General features: G+C 42.8%; 1 protein-coding gene and 1 non-coding gene across 2 annotated transcripts in view; one reads left to right on the top strand and one right to left on the bottom strand.

Moving 5' to 3' along the window:
• Nucleotides 1-18,690, top strand: part of LOC145398034 (PDF receptor-like) — a 516,837-nt gene that overhangs the window by 180,523 nt on the left and 317,624 nt on the right. The window contains exon 2 of the mRNA XM_080270999.1: nt 2,033-2,140. Coding sequence (XP_080127125.1) covers nt 2,033-2,140 — 108 coding nt within the window. The remainder of the gene's footprint in view (nt 1-2,032; nt 2,141-18,690) is intronic.
• LOC145399321 (5S ribosomal RNA) lies at nt 1,470-1,588 on the bottom strand. The gene has a single exon (XR_013897270.1). It is a non-coding gene; the product is annotated as a 5S ribosomal RNA (ribosomal RNA).

Below are 18,690 nucleotides of genomic sequence, written 5' to 3'. Positions count from 1 at the left end.
CACACACACACACACACACACACACACACACACACACACATTTCACTTCACATACACGTCTCACTCGGTCTCACTTCATATATACACATCACACAGCCACACTTCAAACACACTCCTCATACGGCCACATTTCACATTACCACACCACACACTCGTGCACCACGCACACTTCAACACTGTACACTGACACAGCAAATACTGCAACACCACACACTGTCGCAAGCCACACAGACCTCCAACTGCCACACCACATACTGCCACAACTCACATTGCCAAATTACACTGTGTTGCACCTTACACTGTCGAATGTCACACATCTCACAGTCACATCATAATGTAGCACAGATTACATTTCACCCCACATGCTGCCCCACACAACTGTATCACACCATAAATCCTCTCTCTCTCTCTCTCTCTCTCTCTCTCCACCACAACAGCCACTGCAAACAATTGGTACTCCCTACCTACATTAAATTCTCTTTACCCAGTCGGCACTTCAGGACCTCATCGGCACCTTAATTCACTCACCCCATCACCATCTCACTTGACGGAACCGCTTGAACTGTGGTTAACATGTCCAGCTGCAACAACCGGAAGAACCCGAGTTTGATTCAAAGGGCTGACGAGCGTGGTGGACTCGGTTTACTTCTACTGCCCCCTGTTCACCAAGTGTAAAGAATGGAGACCTGAGGCAGTGGTAGTAGTTGCAACCCTAGGCTGATCCAAGAGTGAACCCAGTGGACTGCAGACCAGAATTACCCTCCTTTCGCAGTCCACCGTCCTCCTATCGAGGGACTGGGAGGGGCCTGAGGGCCGTTTGTATGACCGGGCAGTTCCACCACTTAGTCATATTAGTCTCACCAAGTGAAGGCGTCCCTCTCTATAGCACCTGGGGGTCGGAGTAACATCTACTCTTTAGGGCTGTGTTGTAGGGAAGATTAGGACTTTGTAAACAGTGACCGTCTGTGTTAATGATCATCTTGTGTTGATAGGCATCAGCTCCTTCAGTCCAGTGATGACATGCTTTATTGCCCTCCACGTGACAAAGTCAGAGGAGGGTGTTGTTATCAGTGAGATCAGTAGGTGTTCGTCCATAAAGTTGGGCAACAGAGCAGCTGGCCGGGCACAAAGATCTCTTTTCCAGGCCAGAACTCAGAAAGTATTCGCTATAGAATCATGAAATTTCATATAGTTATGTCTCTTATAGTGAACTGGTGCCTTTTGATAGGTAGCATGCTGTGTCTTAAGTAGTTATTTCGAGAATAATGAAAAAGAAAAAAAATCGTGATTTCAATGCACCCTGCACGAGGAATCTGAATGGCCCAGGTTATGTGTCCTCAAGGCATTCTCCTTATTTTTTCATTCATTGCCAGACGCCATGTATCCCAGACAGGGTGGCCAAGGGCTTAGAGTTAATTGTTTTACAGGGAGGGGCACTAATCCTCCACCAACCCCACTTGACGTAGGGATGCCAACAGCATCTGATGTTCCCAGGCGGTCACCCATCCAAGTACTAACCAGACCCAACGTTGCTTAACTTCGCTGATCGAACGGGGAGCGGTGTACTCAACGTGGTATGGCCGTTGCCTACCTTTAAAAGAAAAGATCGAGGGGGGGTGAGGGCAGTTATGTGCTTAGGTGTGCAGGGAGGTGGGGGGTATGTGTTTGGTCAGGTGGAGGGCTGCAGCAATGTAGCATTGCCAGTGTTTGTTGTCATCTTGTCACGAACCGACAATACGAACTTTAATGGTAAGACTTTGGAATTGGACGAGTTGTATACAGTTTTCATGAATTCCCCTAAACCTTTGGAACTCTTCTACCCCGAGTACAATCGTATGTTTACAACAAGAATGAGATTAAAAGGATGTCGTCGTATTGAAGGGGATAGTCTGAGTCCTCCATCTTCTACATCTTTATCATCTCAGTAACACATGCCCTCTTCTTGGCTTGGCTGTGTATTTCTTCTTCTCCTTCTTCTTCTCCTTTACCTTTTTTTATCATCTCATTAACATGCACCCGCTTCTTCCCTCAGGTGTATACTGCAATGCCACCTGGGACAACATCATGTGCTGGCCGCCTACTCCTGCCGACACCATCATGACCTTACCTTGTCCACCAGTACAAGGCGTCGATCTCAAACGTGAGTATTAAATATGAGGGTAATTATTTATTTTCTTTTCTATTTCTGAGTTTGAGATTGTAAAATTATCTGTAATTCATATTTCGGCTTGCAACCACTTTCACATCTTTCTAAAAACAGGACGAACACTCTAACGATGTTCAAATTCAGACATGCACAAAGCACAAACAGTTTAAACTCTAACCCCACCACCCAACCACCCACACAGATGATAAACACGAGGATCATTATGATACCTACAGGTTATACTTTGCTTTTTGATCTGAGGTTACTTTTTTACGTTCAGGATGTACTGTACTGGAATCACGTAAAACAAACGGATTTTTTCTTAATTACAGGGTGTTTGTATTGACGTATCTATTTTTAGATTCTGGTAGTCATCATCATCGTCATCATCACCGTCATCATCATCGTCCTCATTATCGACATCATTTTCATCTACACCCTTTTGCTCCCCAACGATTGGTTGCGATAGGGTTCAGAGAACCAGAAGAATAAACTCGAGAGAAGAAACTAAGCAAGGCCTGCCATTCTGAGTGGGCCTCACTCTTATTGCTCGCTATTCAAGCTCGTGGGATCCCGACTCCATCTCTGAGGCATGCACAACACAATTTATGTGCTTCATACCACATATGAGTTAGAACCAGTCCGACGACTGTGACATCATCGGGGAAAAAAACAGGAGTGCCCAGCCTCTTCATACACATCTCCATACAAAGTTCTTACAACCAGTTCTATCTGCTGTCAGTTCCCTAGTCTCATTTACTCTATCACACCCTCATTTACCATATCCATCCACCCACCTTCAAATTCGCTAAGATATACAATTTTCAGACTCTTCACACACACTGTCTCTACAAGACAGTACCATGTAAGAACATTCTTCGAGTGTTGTATTCGCATACTTCCTTACTCAATATCTGTCACGAATCACGAATCATATGATCCCTTTTCTTTGGCATTGGTAGAGGCGCCCATCATGCAGTCGCTCAGTGTACTGGTACTCTATTTTGGGTAACTCTACACTGAGTGACATACCAAATGATTTACTGTAAACCAGAAAATCATCTAAAACGCTGGGTGGTAACTCTACAACAAACACATGTTCCCGACATGGGTTGGAGGAGGATTAGTGCCCCTTCCCAGAAAACAACTAACTAAAATTACAAACAAGAAGCCTCGGTTCAGGATGGACCAGCAGGTGACGACCAAGGACCACACAAAGGACATAGTACGGATTGCAACAAGGAATGTAAGGAATGCAAATGATGAAAGTGAGAGATTGTTCAGGTGCTTGAGGGTGCAAAAGTGGACATATATGGTATAACTGAGACTGAATCGAGAGGTGAAAGTGTGAGAGACTAGGAGTATGGATGGGGTATTTGTGCAGGAGTAGGAGAGAATGAGAGGGCAAAGAGGGTATATGTATTTTTGTGTGCAAGAGATGGAAGGAGAATAATAAGAGAGTATGGATCAGTTGGTTCAAGGATTGTGTGAATAATATTAAAAGTAGGAATACAAAATTGAGCAATTGTGTATGTATGTATTCGCCAACACAAGACCGTGCAAGCAGAGTAAAATAACACTTCTGAGCAAATGTTGAAGCATGCATGGAAAAGCTTGAGAGGAATGAGAGAGTGTTTTTCATTGGAGATATGAATGGAACAGTAGGGAATGTGAAGGTGGATGGAATAGTTGGTGAGTGGGGTGTGCATGCAGAATTGGATGTGAATCGTAGTGCTCTAGTAGACATTTGCGCAGGGAGGGCGGTGGTGATAGCCAGTACCCTTTTCAGACAAAAATGATCCACAAGTATACGTGGCAAGTGATGAGAAGGGTGGATAGTGAATCGAATGAATGGAAGGCAATGGTTAATTATGTGTGTGTGGATGATAGAATGAGAAGGTATGTTATGAATGCAGGAGCATACAAAGGTTGGGAAGTGGACTTTCTGGCCACCATTTGGTGATGGTGAAACTCAAGGTTCATATGCAATGGAGGAATAGTAGGAGAGAAGGACAGGAAGAAGTAGTCCATACAAGGAGGGTAGAAAGGTTGCAAGAGGATGGAAAAAAGGCAGAATGTGAGAGAAAAGTGAAGGTCTGATTGGGTATTTACGATTTAGAGGAGGTGGACGGTGGTTGCAAGATATTCACAGAAGAAAATAATTATCTGTACAGCTTGTAAGATGGTGCATGGGGTGAAGAGAAGAATGGGAGTGCAAGGAACAGCATGGTCAAAAGAAGAGGTGAGGCAAGCTATGGCACAAAAGAAGAAAGTATATAGTGAGTGGATGGGAAACCGTGGTGTCACGAATTTGCGCGAGTGTATTAATACAAATTCGTGACATTGTACTTTGGTGAGAAAACCACAAACTCTAGTGGAATTCCCACTGAGCATCACTCAGTTCAACCGTCTCTGTATGCACTTCGATCGGGATGGTTTTCAGAACATCTGTCACTGTTTCACAAGTGACCATTCTTATGCTCGACAATAGTGCTTTCACTGAGTGATTTATTGTGTTTCTATATTGTTCACCCTCTTTCCGTTGACCGTTGAAGTTAGGCCACGCCTACTTCTGGCAAACACGGCCATCTCTCTTACCGCTCCCTAGTTTGAAGTCAGTCAGCTTTGAGTCGCCTTGAGGATAGGACCATTTGTGCACAGCGTAGAACAGCGCCTCCGTTGTACAGCGAATTCCCGAATCTCCACCTAGACAGTGAATTGGCGAAGCAGGCTTGCAGCGAATAGCAGCGGTTGGTGTTCATCACACGGATGCCCAGTCTTTTGTTCGGCTCGTCCCTCCACTGACCAGTATTTCTGTTTGTTTTTCTAGGCTTACGTTCGATTAGCTTTTGAATGAGCGAGTGAGTGTATTCTCTTTGTTTTTTTAATTCATGAGTCCCCTAGCGACCGTGAATTCCCCTTTTGAATTCATTTTGAGACTCATATATCATAAATTTATTTTATTGTAATCAGTGAATTTACAGTTCATTTCTTTGAACTTAATGTAATTAGAATCATGTTTTATTTCTCCACATTAAGCTTACTTTAGTTGCCGTTCTTAGTTGCACAAACCTTTACATTATTCATAACTGGTACTTAGGCCAGTTCTTCTGTATCAAACTTAAATCTGTTGTGCCAGCCAGGAGTTAAGCACCGGCAAGAACCTGTTCATTATGATTAGTAGTAGTTATTGATTGTCAGAGGTGGAATCACCTTCTCAAGAGGTTAACAGTACTAACAATCAGCACCCGTAAGTAAGTAGTTTCTGCTGTGTACTGTTGAGAAAGTTTATAAATTCTCTTCCTTAGAGAATCGGCGAAATAAGCCAGCACAAAGTAAAACTTACTACTTGATTTTCACAAGTCAATTCCTTGTCTCTATTCTCAAGTAATATCAAGCATTTTTAAATCTTAAATTTACATCCCCCCGTGACATCTGGCGACCTCATTCCAGGATATTAACTCCTAGCTCTAAAGTTATTAACGAGATAATACTCACTCATTCACACCTAGGTCTTTGTTATCATTAAAGTATATAGGCACTATCATACTGGTGATTATTGATGCATCTCCATTAATTTTACATAATAGTTTTCCCAATCAGTTGCATTTTTTTTTTTCTTCTTATTTTCTTTATCAGTTTAACTAGATAAAACTGGTCACCATCAGCCTGTGTCTATATTCTTTACTTTTGATTAGTAGTATTTCTCTGTGGAACAGCAGTCAGTACTCAGTCTTTAGTCTACTCAGCCTTAATTGAGTTAGCATCATGGCTACTAATATATATGCACAGGAAGCCAAAGATATGGGGCTTACCGATCCCCAACAAATTAAAGAATATGTGCTCTCACGGTTTAGTTACGAGCAGCAGCGTGAGAATGATGCCCATCAAGAGCATAGAATTCAGCGCGAGGAACGCGAGAGAGAACGTGAATACGAGCGAGAACAACGTGAACACGAGTTAAAACAACGTGAATACGAGCGAGAACAATGACAGAGAGAACAAGAACATGAACGTGCCGTGCGCGAGGCACGTGAGAAACATGAACTTGAGATGCTGAAGCTCAAGCAAGATTCCTTGGCTTCAGGCACATCTGGTGCAGCTAACCTAAGCTCCATGAGTGCTCTCCCTGCACATGTTTTGGCAACCCCGTCCCTCAAGCTTCCTTCGTATAAGGAAGGTGAGCGAATAGAGCCATTCATAGCTCGTTTTGAAGACATGGCGCAGCTGTACCAGCTGGATGAGGCAGCTAAGCGGCTCCAGTTTCTTAGCTTGTTTGAGGGCCCTGCCCTCGATATTCTCCACAGAATTCATGGTGATAATCTCACGTATGAGATGATGAAAGCCACTCTCATCAAAGCATATGGTCTCACAGTAGACGATGCCAGGAGTCAGTTTATGAGGGCGCATCTACAAGAAATGGAGACTGCTGTTCAGTTCCTTGATCGGCTTACTGCTTACTGAGATGAGTGGATGGAGAAAGATGAAACCCCTCCCACGCAAGAGGGGATAACTGAGCTTATGCTGTGCACACAGCTAGAAAAGCCATGGCCTGCTGAGCTTATGGCTCAGCTTAAGATCTGCCAGGTAAGGGATGCCAGCCAAATGGTGGAGAAGGCTGATGCATTCTTCACTGCATATGGGTATCAAACTCGTAAGCAACACACCTGGAACAGGAAAGCTGACAGATCTGGGAAACCATCTCAGACTGAACCCCAGCATCAAGGCCATTCTCAGAATAATGGCCAAGGACCAAACAAACTGCAGAAGATGGACCAGGGGCAAAATACCCAGAAACCTGAGTGGAAGCGGTACAACAAGTATCATAACCAGCAGCAGTGTCAGCCATGCAATCAAAGGTCGGGACTGTCCTTTTCAGCACCAGCCCCAGTGTGTCGGAGGCAGGAGGCAAACGCAGCCTTCATTCCTCAACAGCAGCATGGTGGTGTCGTCCCGAGCAGCACATGTATTTCTTCACAGTTCACTAGTCCCCCAGCGACAGTGAACTCTCCACTACAGGTGGCCAATGCTCCATCTCCCCAGACAGTGAGTACGACCCCTCCAGTATCTAATTCTCAAGGCATCATGTTTGTCACATCATTCATTCAGCAGCGTCATCAGTGGCTGGCTGCTTCCTCCACAGGCCCTCCCACAGGTAACAGTGCCTTCCTTGTTCAGCCAGGGTTTGTGGGAGGTGTTCCTGTAAAGGTCCTGAGAGACAATGGTTCCTCAGGTTGCTCTGTCAGGCAGAGTCTAGTTCGGCCTGAGGAGCACACAGGTCAACAGATCCAAGCTCAGCTTATTGATGGATCAGTGAGATTGTTCCCTGAGGCACGTATCCAGGCGGCATCTCCATTTTACACTGGTATGACACTTGCAGTTGTCATGCCAGAATCTTTGTTTGACCTTATCATAGGCAACATATCAGGTGCCAAGTATAGTTGCAACGTAGATGACGCTACTCAGACTTCAGCTGCAGTAACACAAGCCATGGCCAAGGCTCCGAACTGTGTCACACCGGTGACCATTGCATTGCCACAAGATCTGATTTGTAGTCAAGATGGTGTCCAAGACCAACACTCTGACCCGACACTTGCTGCCGTGTGGAAGAAACAAAACGGTAGAGTGATTAAGTATTCATGGGGAGGTCAAGCCAGGTACCTTCGTAAAGAAGGATGAATGTACCATGAGTCACAAACACCCCAGGGCGAGATTCGAATGTAGTTTGTCATTCCCGCTAAGTATCGCCAAGCAGTGATAGAATGGGGTCATTGTTCAGCCTCAGGAGGTCACATGGGCAAAAGGAAAACCCAGGGCCGTATCCATGCCGACTTTCTCTGGCCAGAAATGGGACACGAAATAGATAGCTTTGTGCGTTCCTGCAATGTGTGTCAACGTACCACCAACCAGGGACATGTCTTTCCTGCGCCGTTTGAATCCACCCCCATGATCTCTGAGTCAGTTGAGAGAGAGGGCAGTGGTAATGTGGGTGCAAATCAGACATCTTGCCCGTTGGTCCCACAGGACACATTACGTCCAGGACCTGTTTATACATGTGTACTGTAGGTTAAGGGGGAAGTTTGAGACCCCTGTAAGGACAATCCGAGGCTGTGATTGAATTACCTTGTGGTGTCTCGAGCTGTGGGTCTCTCTGAGGATTTCCAGAGAATGCACATTATCCACATGAGTCTTCACACCCACGTTGGGTGTTAAAATGTGGCCTGCCTGAGATTGCGTAGGGATTCTCAGCTTGCCAATATTAATCGTAAGTGTAGAGTTAGGTTTAACCAGTAAACTATAAGGGTCCTTTGAGATTCTGTCCTGGGACCACGTTTCCTGGTTAATAATAATGTAGGTTTATCCAGTAACCTATAAGGGTCCTTTGAGATTCTCTCCTGGGACCACGTTTCCGGGTTAGTAATAATGTAGGTTTAACCAATAAACTATAAGGTCCTTTGAGATTCTGGCCTGAGACCATGTTTCCTGGTTAATAATAATGTAGGTTTAACCAGTAAACTACAAGGGTCCTTTGAAATTCTGTCCTGGGACTACATTTCCTGGTTAATAATGTATTCAATCAGAAAATAATGACGACCTCGAATGTACAAAGCTTTGGCTGTCACTTAAAATCTTCGGCTAGGGTGTACTTTTTGTATTATATGTACTAACTACAAGGCAGAGAGAGAAATTGTGATTTAATACAAATTGTTTGCCGCACTGACACTTTTGATGCTCCGTCTAGATTGATTTCGCAGGTACAGCTGGCTGGTGTAGCAGTTTTGTTGTGCAGATCAGCTGATTGTCTCTGCCGCATGCTGTCGCCTCTTCTTTTCAGCCTCGTTGTCTTCATTTACTAATAATTTGTATCTTATAATTTTACACATAGGTACAGTTACAGTACAACTGTCACAACTACACCATGTATTACATACGTCACGCTACATAACAATTAGTTGTTAATTTAAATGTAGTGAATTTTTGCTCAGTTTGACCAGAGTACAGGTTTTTTCACCGTCGTCATGGAGTTTTCTCCTCAAGCTTGCTTCTGTTAATGTAAATACGAGGTTTTTTTCGTTCATTGGTGACTGTGATTTTTCCTGTAGCAGGATAGTACACACACCACAGTGTGAATCTTGTGTGACTGAGTTAGGATTTATATGTATGTATATTATAAAATTTTTCTGAAGAAAAATTTGATTTTGACTGGGCGTAATGTCACAAATTCGCGCGAGTGTATTTATACAAATTCGTGACATTGTACTTTGGTGAGAAAACCACGAACTCTAGTGGAGTTCCCACTGGGCATCACTCAGTTCAATCGTCTCTGTATGCACTTCGATCGGGATGGTTTTCAGAACATTTGTCACTGTTTCACAAGTGACCATTCTTATGCACGACATTAGTGGTTTCACTGAGTGATTTATTGCGTTTCTATATCGTTTGCCCTCTTTCCGTTGACTGTCGAAGTTAGGCCACGCCTACTTCTGGCAAACACGGCCATCTCTCTTACCCCTCCCTAGTTTGAAGTCAGTCAGCTTTGAGACGCCTTGAGGATAGGACCGTTTATGCCCAGCAAAGAGCAGTGCCTCTGTTGTACAGCGAATTCCTGAATCTCCACCTAGATGGTGAATTGGTGAAGTGGGCTTGCAGCGAATAGCAGCATTTGGTGTTCATCACACGGACGGACGCCCAGTCTTTCGTTTAGCTCGTACCTCCACTGACTAGTATTTCTTTTCATTTTTCTAGGCTTAAGTTCGATTAGCTTTTGAATGAGTGAGTGAGTGTATTCTCTTTGTTATTTGAATTCATGAGTCCCTTAGTGACTGTGAATTCCCCTTCTGAATTCATTTTGAGACTCATATATCATAAATTTATTTTATTGCAATCAATAAATTTACAGTTCTTTTCTTTGAGCTTAATGTAATTAGAATCGTGTTTTATTTCTCCACTTTAAGCTTACTTTAGTTGCTGCTCCTAGTTTGCACAAACTCTTTACATTATTCATAACTGGTACTTAGGCCAGTTCTTTTGTATCAAACTTAAATCCGTTGTGCCAGCCAGGAGTTAAGCACCAGCAAGAACCTGTTCATTATGATTAGTATTGATTGTCAGGGGTGGAGTCACACTCTCAAGAGGCTAACAGTACTAACAATCTGCACTCGTGAGTAATTAGTCTCTGCTGTGTACTGTTGAGAAAGTTTATAAATTCTCGTCCATAGAGAATCGGCAAAGTAAGCCGGCATAAAGTGAAACTTACTACTTGATTTTCACAAGTCAATTTCTTGTCTCTATTTTCAAGTAATATCAAGCATTTTTAATTCAAAAATTTACATCATCCCGTAACAAGAGGCATGGAGGAAGTTGAGAGACAGAAGAAAGAGATATTTGTAGAGAGGAAGACAGAGGTGAAAACATTGGCAAGAAACAGTAAGAAGAGAGTGGATCAGTAATTTAAGTGTAAAGTGATGGGAATATAAGAAAATGTTCTGGAAGCAGATAAGGTTAGACAGGGTGATAACGAAGTTAGTATGGGAGTAAAAGATAAAAAGGGTAGATTGATAGTGGAGAATGGAGGAAATGTGAACAGATGGAGAGAACACTTTAAGGCACAGTCAAACATAGTCTATCTATCTGTCTATGTATTGCTAGACTCCTTAATCCCGTAAAGGGTGGCCACAAACAAATCGCCTCCACGCCATCCTGTCCCCCTCCATTTCACTGCCCTGCTCCCAGCTCACACCCCCCTTTCTCATATACTTCTCCACTCCATCCCTTCATCTCATCCTTCGCCTCCCTCTCCCTCTCTCCCCCTCCACCTCACTCACATACACTCTCCTCATCAGTCTCTCACTCTCCATCTTCTCCACATGGCCAAACCACCTCAGTGTGTTTCTCCTAACGCTTCTATCACATCCACATCAACACCACAACGCTTTTTCACATCCTCATTTGTCAGGCTGTCTCTTCATGTGACTCCACATGCTTCTTTCAAATAACTCATTTCCACTGCTTTCACTCTCGACATCTGTCCATCCAACAAGGTCCAAGCTTCACTCCCATAAGTTAGAGTTGGTATGACAGTACTGTCATGTAGTAACTTTTTCATTTCCATGCTCACTTCCCTGTTTCTTATCACTGCTTTCAGGGAACCAGCAACCATTCTTCCTTGTTGTACCCTTTTAAGCGCTTCACCCTCCAAACTTCTGTCCTTACTCATCACACTACCCAGCTACTTAAATGCACTCACATTTTCCATTTCCTCCTCATCCAACCTCACTGTACATTCACTAACTTCGCTTCTCTCGAAGATCATTACTTTACTCTTTCCAACACCCACCTATATATTCCGTTTCTTACACACTCTCCCAAACTCATCCACCAAGCCTTGCAGCTCCCCTTCGTCTTCACTTAACAACACAGTATCATCTGCAACCAATAGTACAGGGAGTTTCCAAACACTGCATGCCCTCTCTCATTAGGGCCACTCCAACATCCACTGCCCTATCTTGTATTTGTTTTATAACCCCATCCATATACAGATTTAACAACCATGGATACATGACACATCCCTGTTTCAATCCAGCCTTCAAGTAGAACAATTCACTCAGATCACTATTCACATGCACTGCAGCCTTAGCTCCCTCATACATACTCTTCACAGCATTCAATAACTTTGCATCTACTCCATATATTCTTAGTACTTTCCACAATCCTTGTCTATCCACCCTGCCATATGTTTCTACAAATCCATGAAGGCCACATACAATTTCTTTCCCTTCTCTGTAAACTTTTCCACTAAAGATCTGAGAATGAATATCTGACGTACATAACCTCTTCCCTTCCTAAAACCTCTCTGTTCTATCCAACTAATTCCTCTGTTATTTTCCAAACTCTGTCAATAAGTATCCTATCATATACTTTTCCTATTACACTAAGAGGACATATGCCCCTGTGATTACCATACACTTCTTTTTCCCCTTTTCCTTTGTAGTGGAATAATTATACCTGACTTCCAATCCTCTGGGACTCTGCCATCCCCCCAGGCCAGTCTGCACATCGTCTACATCCATTCAACTACTATCTTTCTCCATGCTTCAACATTTCACCACACACTTCATCAATTCCTGGGGCTTTTCCCATTTTGACTTCATTGCTTCCACAACTTCCATCCTACTGATTTCTTCATCTCTTCTCACATCCCTCCTTCTCCCACCCTTTCCCCAGCCACTTCCACATGCATTACTTTCATTCTCTATGTTCTGCAGTTCCTTCTCTCCATCTGCTCACTTTTTGTCCCTTTTCCACTAGTAATCTACCATTTGTATCTTTCACTCCCCGACTACTTTCAATGTCACCATGTCTAACTCTCTCTACCACATTCCAGAACGTTTTCTTACATTCACTCCACTTTACACTCAAATTCCTTCCAAATTCCTCATCCACTCTTTTCTTACTCTCTCCTACTAATCTTTTTATCTTTCTTTTCCTCTCTACATAAAACTCTCTCTTCCGTCTTTCAGCTTCTTCCACGCCCCTGTTTCTCATCCACTCATGTGCTTCTTTCTCCTGTGCCACAGCCTGACTCACCTCTTCATTCCACCATGCTCTTCCTTGCACCCCCTTCCGTCTTCTCTTCACCCCTCACATGCAGCACATATTTCTTCTGTGAATATCTTGCACACACCTTCCACATCCCCCATCTGCTCCAAATCATATTTACACAATCGCTCCTCCACTTCTCTCTTATATTCTGCCTCTTTCTCATCCTCCTGTAACCTTTCCATTCTCCTCCCCTTCTCTTCTCCTATGTCTCCGTTTCAGTTGTATCTTGATTCTAACCACCACCACGTGGTGTTCAGAAAGTCCATCCTCCAACCTCTATACGCTCTTGCAACCATTACACACCTTCGCATCCTTTCATCCACACACACACATAATCAATCATTGCCTTCCACATATTCAATTCACCACTAACTCCTCTCAACACTCGTCATGTATACCTACCAATCATTTTGTGTCTGAAGAGGGTATTGGCTATCACCAACCCCCTCCTGGCACAAATGTCCACTAAAGCACTGTCATTCTCATATGTCTCAGCAGGCACACCCCACTCGCCAACTACTCCATCCACCTTCACGTTCGCTGCTTTACCATTCATATCGCCAATCAAAAACACTCTCATTCCTTTCAAACTTTTCCATGCACGCCTCCACATCTGTCCAGAACTCCTCTTTGACTCTGCTTGCACGATCTTGAATCGGCGCATACAAGCAGTCACCCACATTTGTAGTCCAACTTTCAATCTTATCCACACAATCCTTCGGCCAACCGATCCATACTCTCTTATATTCTCCTTCCATCTGTTACTCACCTCAATACACACATAGAGAATGAAAGTAATATGATTACAAGTGACTGGGGAATAGCTGGGAGAAGGAGGGAGGTGAAAAGGGAGGAAAAGATCAGTAGGATGGAATTAGCAGAAGCAGTGAAAAGTCAAATTGGGGAAAGCCCCACGAACTGATGGAGTGTGTGGCGAAGTGCTGAAGCATGGGGGATAGTAATGGGATGGATATGTAAGATGTGCAGATTGGCCTGGGAGGAAGGTAGAGTCCCGGAGGATTTGAAGTCAGGTATAATTATTTCCCCGTATAAAGGAAAAGGTGAAAAAGATATGTGTGGTAATCATTGGGCCATTTGTCTTCTAAGTGTAATAGGCAAAGTGTATGGCAGGATACTTCTTGACAGAATTATGGAAATAACAGGGAATTTAGTTGGAGAAGAACAGGGAGATCTTAATAATTCATCCTTAGGTGTTTAATGGAAAAGTTTCTAGAGAAGGGAAAGAAGTTAAATGCGGCCTTCATGGATTTGGAGAATGCCTATGACAGATTGGATAGACGAAGAGTGTGGATAATATTAAGAGCATGTGGAGTAAATGGGAAGTTGTTCAATGCCGTGAAGAGTATGTATGGGGGTGCTTAGGATGCAGTATGTATGGATAGTGAACTGCGTGAATTTTTCTATCTGAATGCTGGATTGAAACATGAATGTGTCATATCTCCATGGTTGTTCAAACTGTATATGGATGGGGTTATAAAAGAGACACCAGGTACAGCCAGTGATTTACACAGACTTTGAGAAGGGCAGGGGGTCATTAAAAAAAAATAAAAAAATAAAAAATAAAAGACATTCCCCAAACATTCTTTTAAATGAAATTTCGCAGAGTCATATAGGCTATATATATGTATTCACACAAAGAAAACCATTAAAATTCCATGTGGTAAATATTCTTGAATTCCATTAAATTCCGGGCATTATTTTTCTATATAAAGCTGATCAAACAATGTAGATGAAAATTTGTTGTAAACAGGCGTTTTTCTTTACTGCAAGATTTCTATAAGATGTGAAGATATTGTAATACTGGAGTGTATTTATAATTATTCAGATTTACTTATATTGACTTTTATCTCTCTCATCATATAAGTCACAGCATTTTTGCAATTCATCATTAAGAGGACAAAGGAAAACACTATACAAAAAGAGAGGCGACGAAGATAAAAAAAAAAAGTTTAATTTCCCTATTAGAGCAATTGACTGGCTGAATGCATTACCAAACCCAAATGAATTTGTGTGTCAGCACCACTCACAAATTTAAAGATATGTATGATAAGTATAGCGAAGAAAACGCGACAATAAGAGCTTGACTCAGACCTGTAAAAATACAGTTAGGTAAGAACTATTTGGTAAGAACACACACACACACACACACACGTTATGGTATGATACCTTGCTCTAAAATAACTGTGAAATGTGACCAGACACGACTAAATACTGTTTATACTTGGCCAGCAAGTGCTGGAGACAATAGCATAGCCAATCCGCAAATAGGAAGTAGGGGAGACAAGATGAGGTCAAATTCTGTTCTGAGGAGGCCCCCTGATCTACACTATGCACACGTTAAATAATGTGACATTTTAAATGGGGGCTGGGAACAAGGGTCGTACAGGGAGGCCCCACATGGTTATGACACTGGCTGAAGAAGGTTACCTTCCCTTGGTTGCACCGTTATAATTGGCTGGCTCCCCTGGACGTTTATACGTACTTCAATCAGTTCCCTCTATGTCCACCAAAGAATGATGATGAAATCCGGGAAAAGAGAAACTTCAGTCTGCAGTCCGTCTGGTCTACATTCGTGTGAGCCTGGGCATACACCTATAACAACAAGTTTGTCAGCAAATATTCGTTGGACAACTGCTTCTAAAACACTCCACAGGAAATAAGCTAAACTCACATTCTCCTATGGTAGAGCTCAAAATGTCACTGGAGACCAGAGAGCCCTAACTTATAAGCCTTTACAGGTGGGCACAATCTAAACTTAGTGCCTGACCTCAGGAAATAAGAATATACCGTCAAATCCCAGTTTCGTACTGGTTTACACATCATCATCATTATCATCATCATGCTGGTTCTAATGCCCTCCTAAAACAGGAAGTCCGTTACGAACAAGAAAAAAGCATATGCCGGAAGTAGAACAGCATCCATCAGTTAAATGGACCAATCAAATAATTAACTATGAAATATTCAAAATGCTGTTTTGACTTCACAGGCAATACCACTTGCATATGTTTTTTAGGGAGATGCACTTCACATCACCTGTGGCTTAGTCATTCCATGGTCGAGGAGTGGTGTTCATTGTTTACCACTTTTTTTTTTATGCACGTTTCACCACAAATAAATACTAATTTCTTGGACTTACTTCATTTTACAGATCTAGCAATAGGGAAAAAATCATATCAAAAGAAGTAAGCCCAAAAATTATACTGGAGACACAAAAATATAATTTTCTTATCTGAAAAGTAAGAGTAGCGTCGCAGTACCAATTACAGACCTGTGTCCCTGACCAGCATGGTTGTAAAAATGAGAGAATCTTGAAAAACAAATGGATAAAATATCTGGAGGAGTTGGACGTTTTGGCAGAAAGTCAGTTTCAGAAATGGAAGGTAGTGTGTCTCCTCTAATTTGGTGAGCTTTTACTCAAGGGCGATTGACGTGCTACAGGAGAGATAGTTGGGTGGATTGTGTGTACCTGGATCTGGAGAAAGCCTTTGACAAGGTAACCCATAGGCGACTAATTGGAAATTGGAGCGGATAGGAGTACGGAAAAGGAACCTTTTGGCGTGGATGAGAGACTTCATGAGAGACCGACAGATGAGGACAGTAATAAAGGACAGGATGTCTGGATGACGGGAAGTAACAAGTGGAGTTCCGCAGGGCTCGGTGCTGGCATCCTTAATATTCCTGATTTATGTAAATGATAGGTGGATGGAATGAACAGGTGTTCAAGGGTGTTTGCGGACGATGCAAAGATCATGAGGAGAGTAGAACTTAAAGAGGACTGTAAAATGCTACAGGAAGATCTGGACAGGATTCAGGCCTATGATTGGAGCCAGGCATGGGAAATGAAATTCAGTAAAAAAAATACAAAATATTGGAAGCGGGTAAAACTGCTAAGAGTCCATCACTGAACTATTCGATGGGAAGGGAACCAATCACAAAAGCGAGAAGGACCTGGGAGTGTTGGTCCAGGATAATCTGTCACCCGAAAAACACATTAACAAAATTGTCAGAGAGTCATATAAGCTCTTGACAAATGTATGAGTGGTATTCCAGTACATGGATGAGGAAATGATGAAAAAATTGACAGTGGCTCTGATCCGCCCGAGATTAGAATATACGGCAGTGGTGAGGTCCCCACATAAAAAGAAAGATATAACCAATATCGAGAGAATACAAAGAGCAGCAACCAAGATGATCCCCAGCCTGGCAGACCTATCGCACAAGGAAAGACTAGAAAAGCTTTGTCTGCCTTCCCTAGAAGAGAGAGGGGTGACGTGATTCCAATGTTCATGGCCATGATGAGAGTAGACAAAATTGACAGTTCTGTTTGTATGAGATGGGGGAGCAACTAGAGGACAGAAAGAAATTGATAAAGACAAGTTGTTTTAAGGATATCAAGAAATACAGTATTCCATACAGAAGCCTTGACCTGTGGAATAGCCTTGACAAAGAGATCATCCAGTACAAAAACTTAAATGAATTTAAAGCAAAGTTTGATTGGTTGAGACACGGAGGTGAGACCCCACGAGCATAGCTCATTTCGTGTATATCACAACAAGGTAAATGCAACTACGTTAATACATCTAGCTGGCTTGGACAATGCCAGCTGACGCAGCAGACCAGTTTTCTTTTATACATATCTTGGGGAGACTCAGCTAGAAGGCTGGTATTCGTCATAAACTGATTTGTACTCTAAAAATTCACCACACAGTGCGTGACGTTGAAAAAAATACATAATACGCACGAGTTTACGATAAGATAGCGCGAATTAGTGCAAGAACATTTTAAAAAACAGGGCGAGCATAAAGTCCCAGACTTTGACAAAAAGGGCACTTTTCTTTCCTTAATTTTGAATAAAAGGGCACTTTTGACAAGAAAAAGAACAATGGCAGGGGCTCAAGCACTCCAAGCACCTCCCCCCCCCCCATCTTGTGCACGTCCCTGGGTAGAGTAGCGGATGTTGGAGTAGCCTTAATGCGAAAGGGCAATGATTGGAAACTTCCTGTATTCTTGTTTGCAGATGATGCTATAAGGTTAAGTAAAGACGACGGGGAACTGCAAGGCGTAGTGGGTTAGTTTGGGAGAGTGTATAAGAAGCGAAATCTAAAGGTGAATGTGGGGAAGAATAAAGTTATGGTCTTCAAGGGAAATGAAGTCATTAAATGTACAGTATACTGAGGATCGATGACGATGAAATGGAAAATGGAAGTGCATTTAAATACCTGGGTAGTGTGATTAGTAAGGATGCAAGTTTGAAGGATGAAGTGCTTGAAAGGGAACGACAAGTAAGAAAGGTGACTGGTTCTTTGAAAGTAGTGATAATAAATAGGGAAGTGGACATGGAATTTAAAAAAAATCGCTGCATGAAAATATTGTGATACCAGCTTTAACGTATGGAAGTGAAGCTTGGACCTTTTTTGAAAGACACAAGTCAAGAGTGAGAGCAATGGAAATTAGTTACTTGAGAGGAGCATGTGGAGTTACATGAAGATGAGACACTGACAAGGAAGTGAAGGAGCATTGTGGTGTGGATGTGGATGTGATAGAAAGCGTTAAGAGAAATACATTGAAGTGGTTTGACTATGTGGAGAGGATGAAGCGCGAGAGACTAACCAGGGGAGTGTATGTGAGTGAGGTGGAGGGGGAAGGCGGAGGCCGAGGATGAGATGGAGGGATGGAGTGGAGAGGTATATGTGAGAGGGGGGTGTGAGCTTGGGGGAGGGCAGTGAAATGGCGGGAGACAAGACGACATGTAGGCGAATCTTTTGTGGCCATCCCTTACGGGATGGCAATAGACAGATAGATAGACAGATCTTGTTCACTCACTGCATTCCACAGACATTCCTGAACAACTCCATTATCACTGCTGTTACTCTGGACTTTCATATTTCATGCCATAGCATACTCTTACACATGTAAGTAAA

This window comes from Coenobita brevimanus, chromosome 5, assembly GCF_032717465.1.
Source record: "Coenobita brevimanus isolate Jiangsu-jjx chromosome 5, ASM3271746v2, whole genome shotgun sequence".
Lineage (NCBI taxonomy): Eukaryota > Metazoa > Arthropoda > Malacostraca > Decapoda > Coenobitidae > Coenobita > Coenobita brevimanus.
This window is presented reverse-complemented; position numbering and strand designations above follow the sequence as displayed.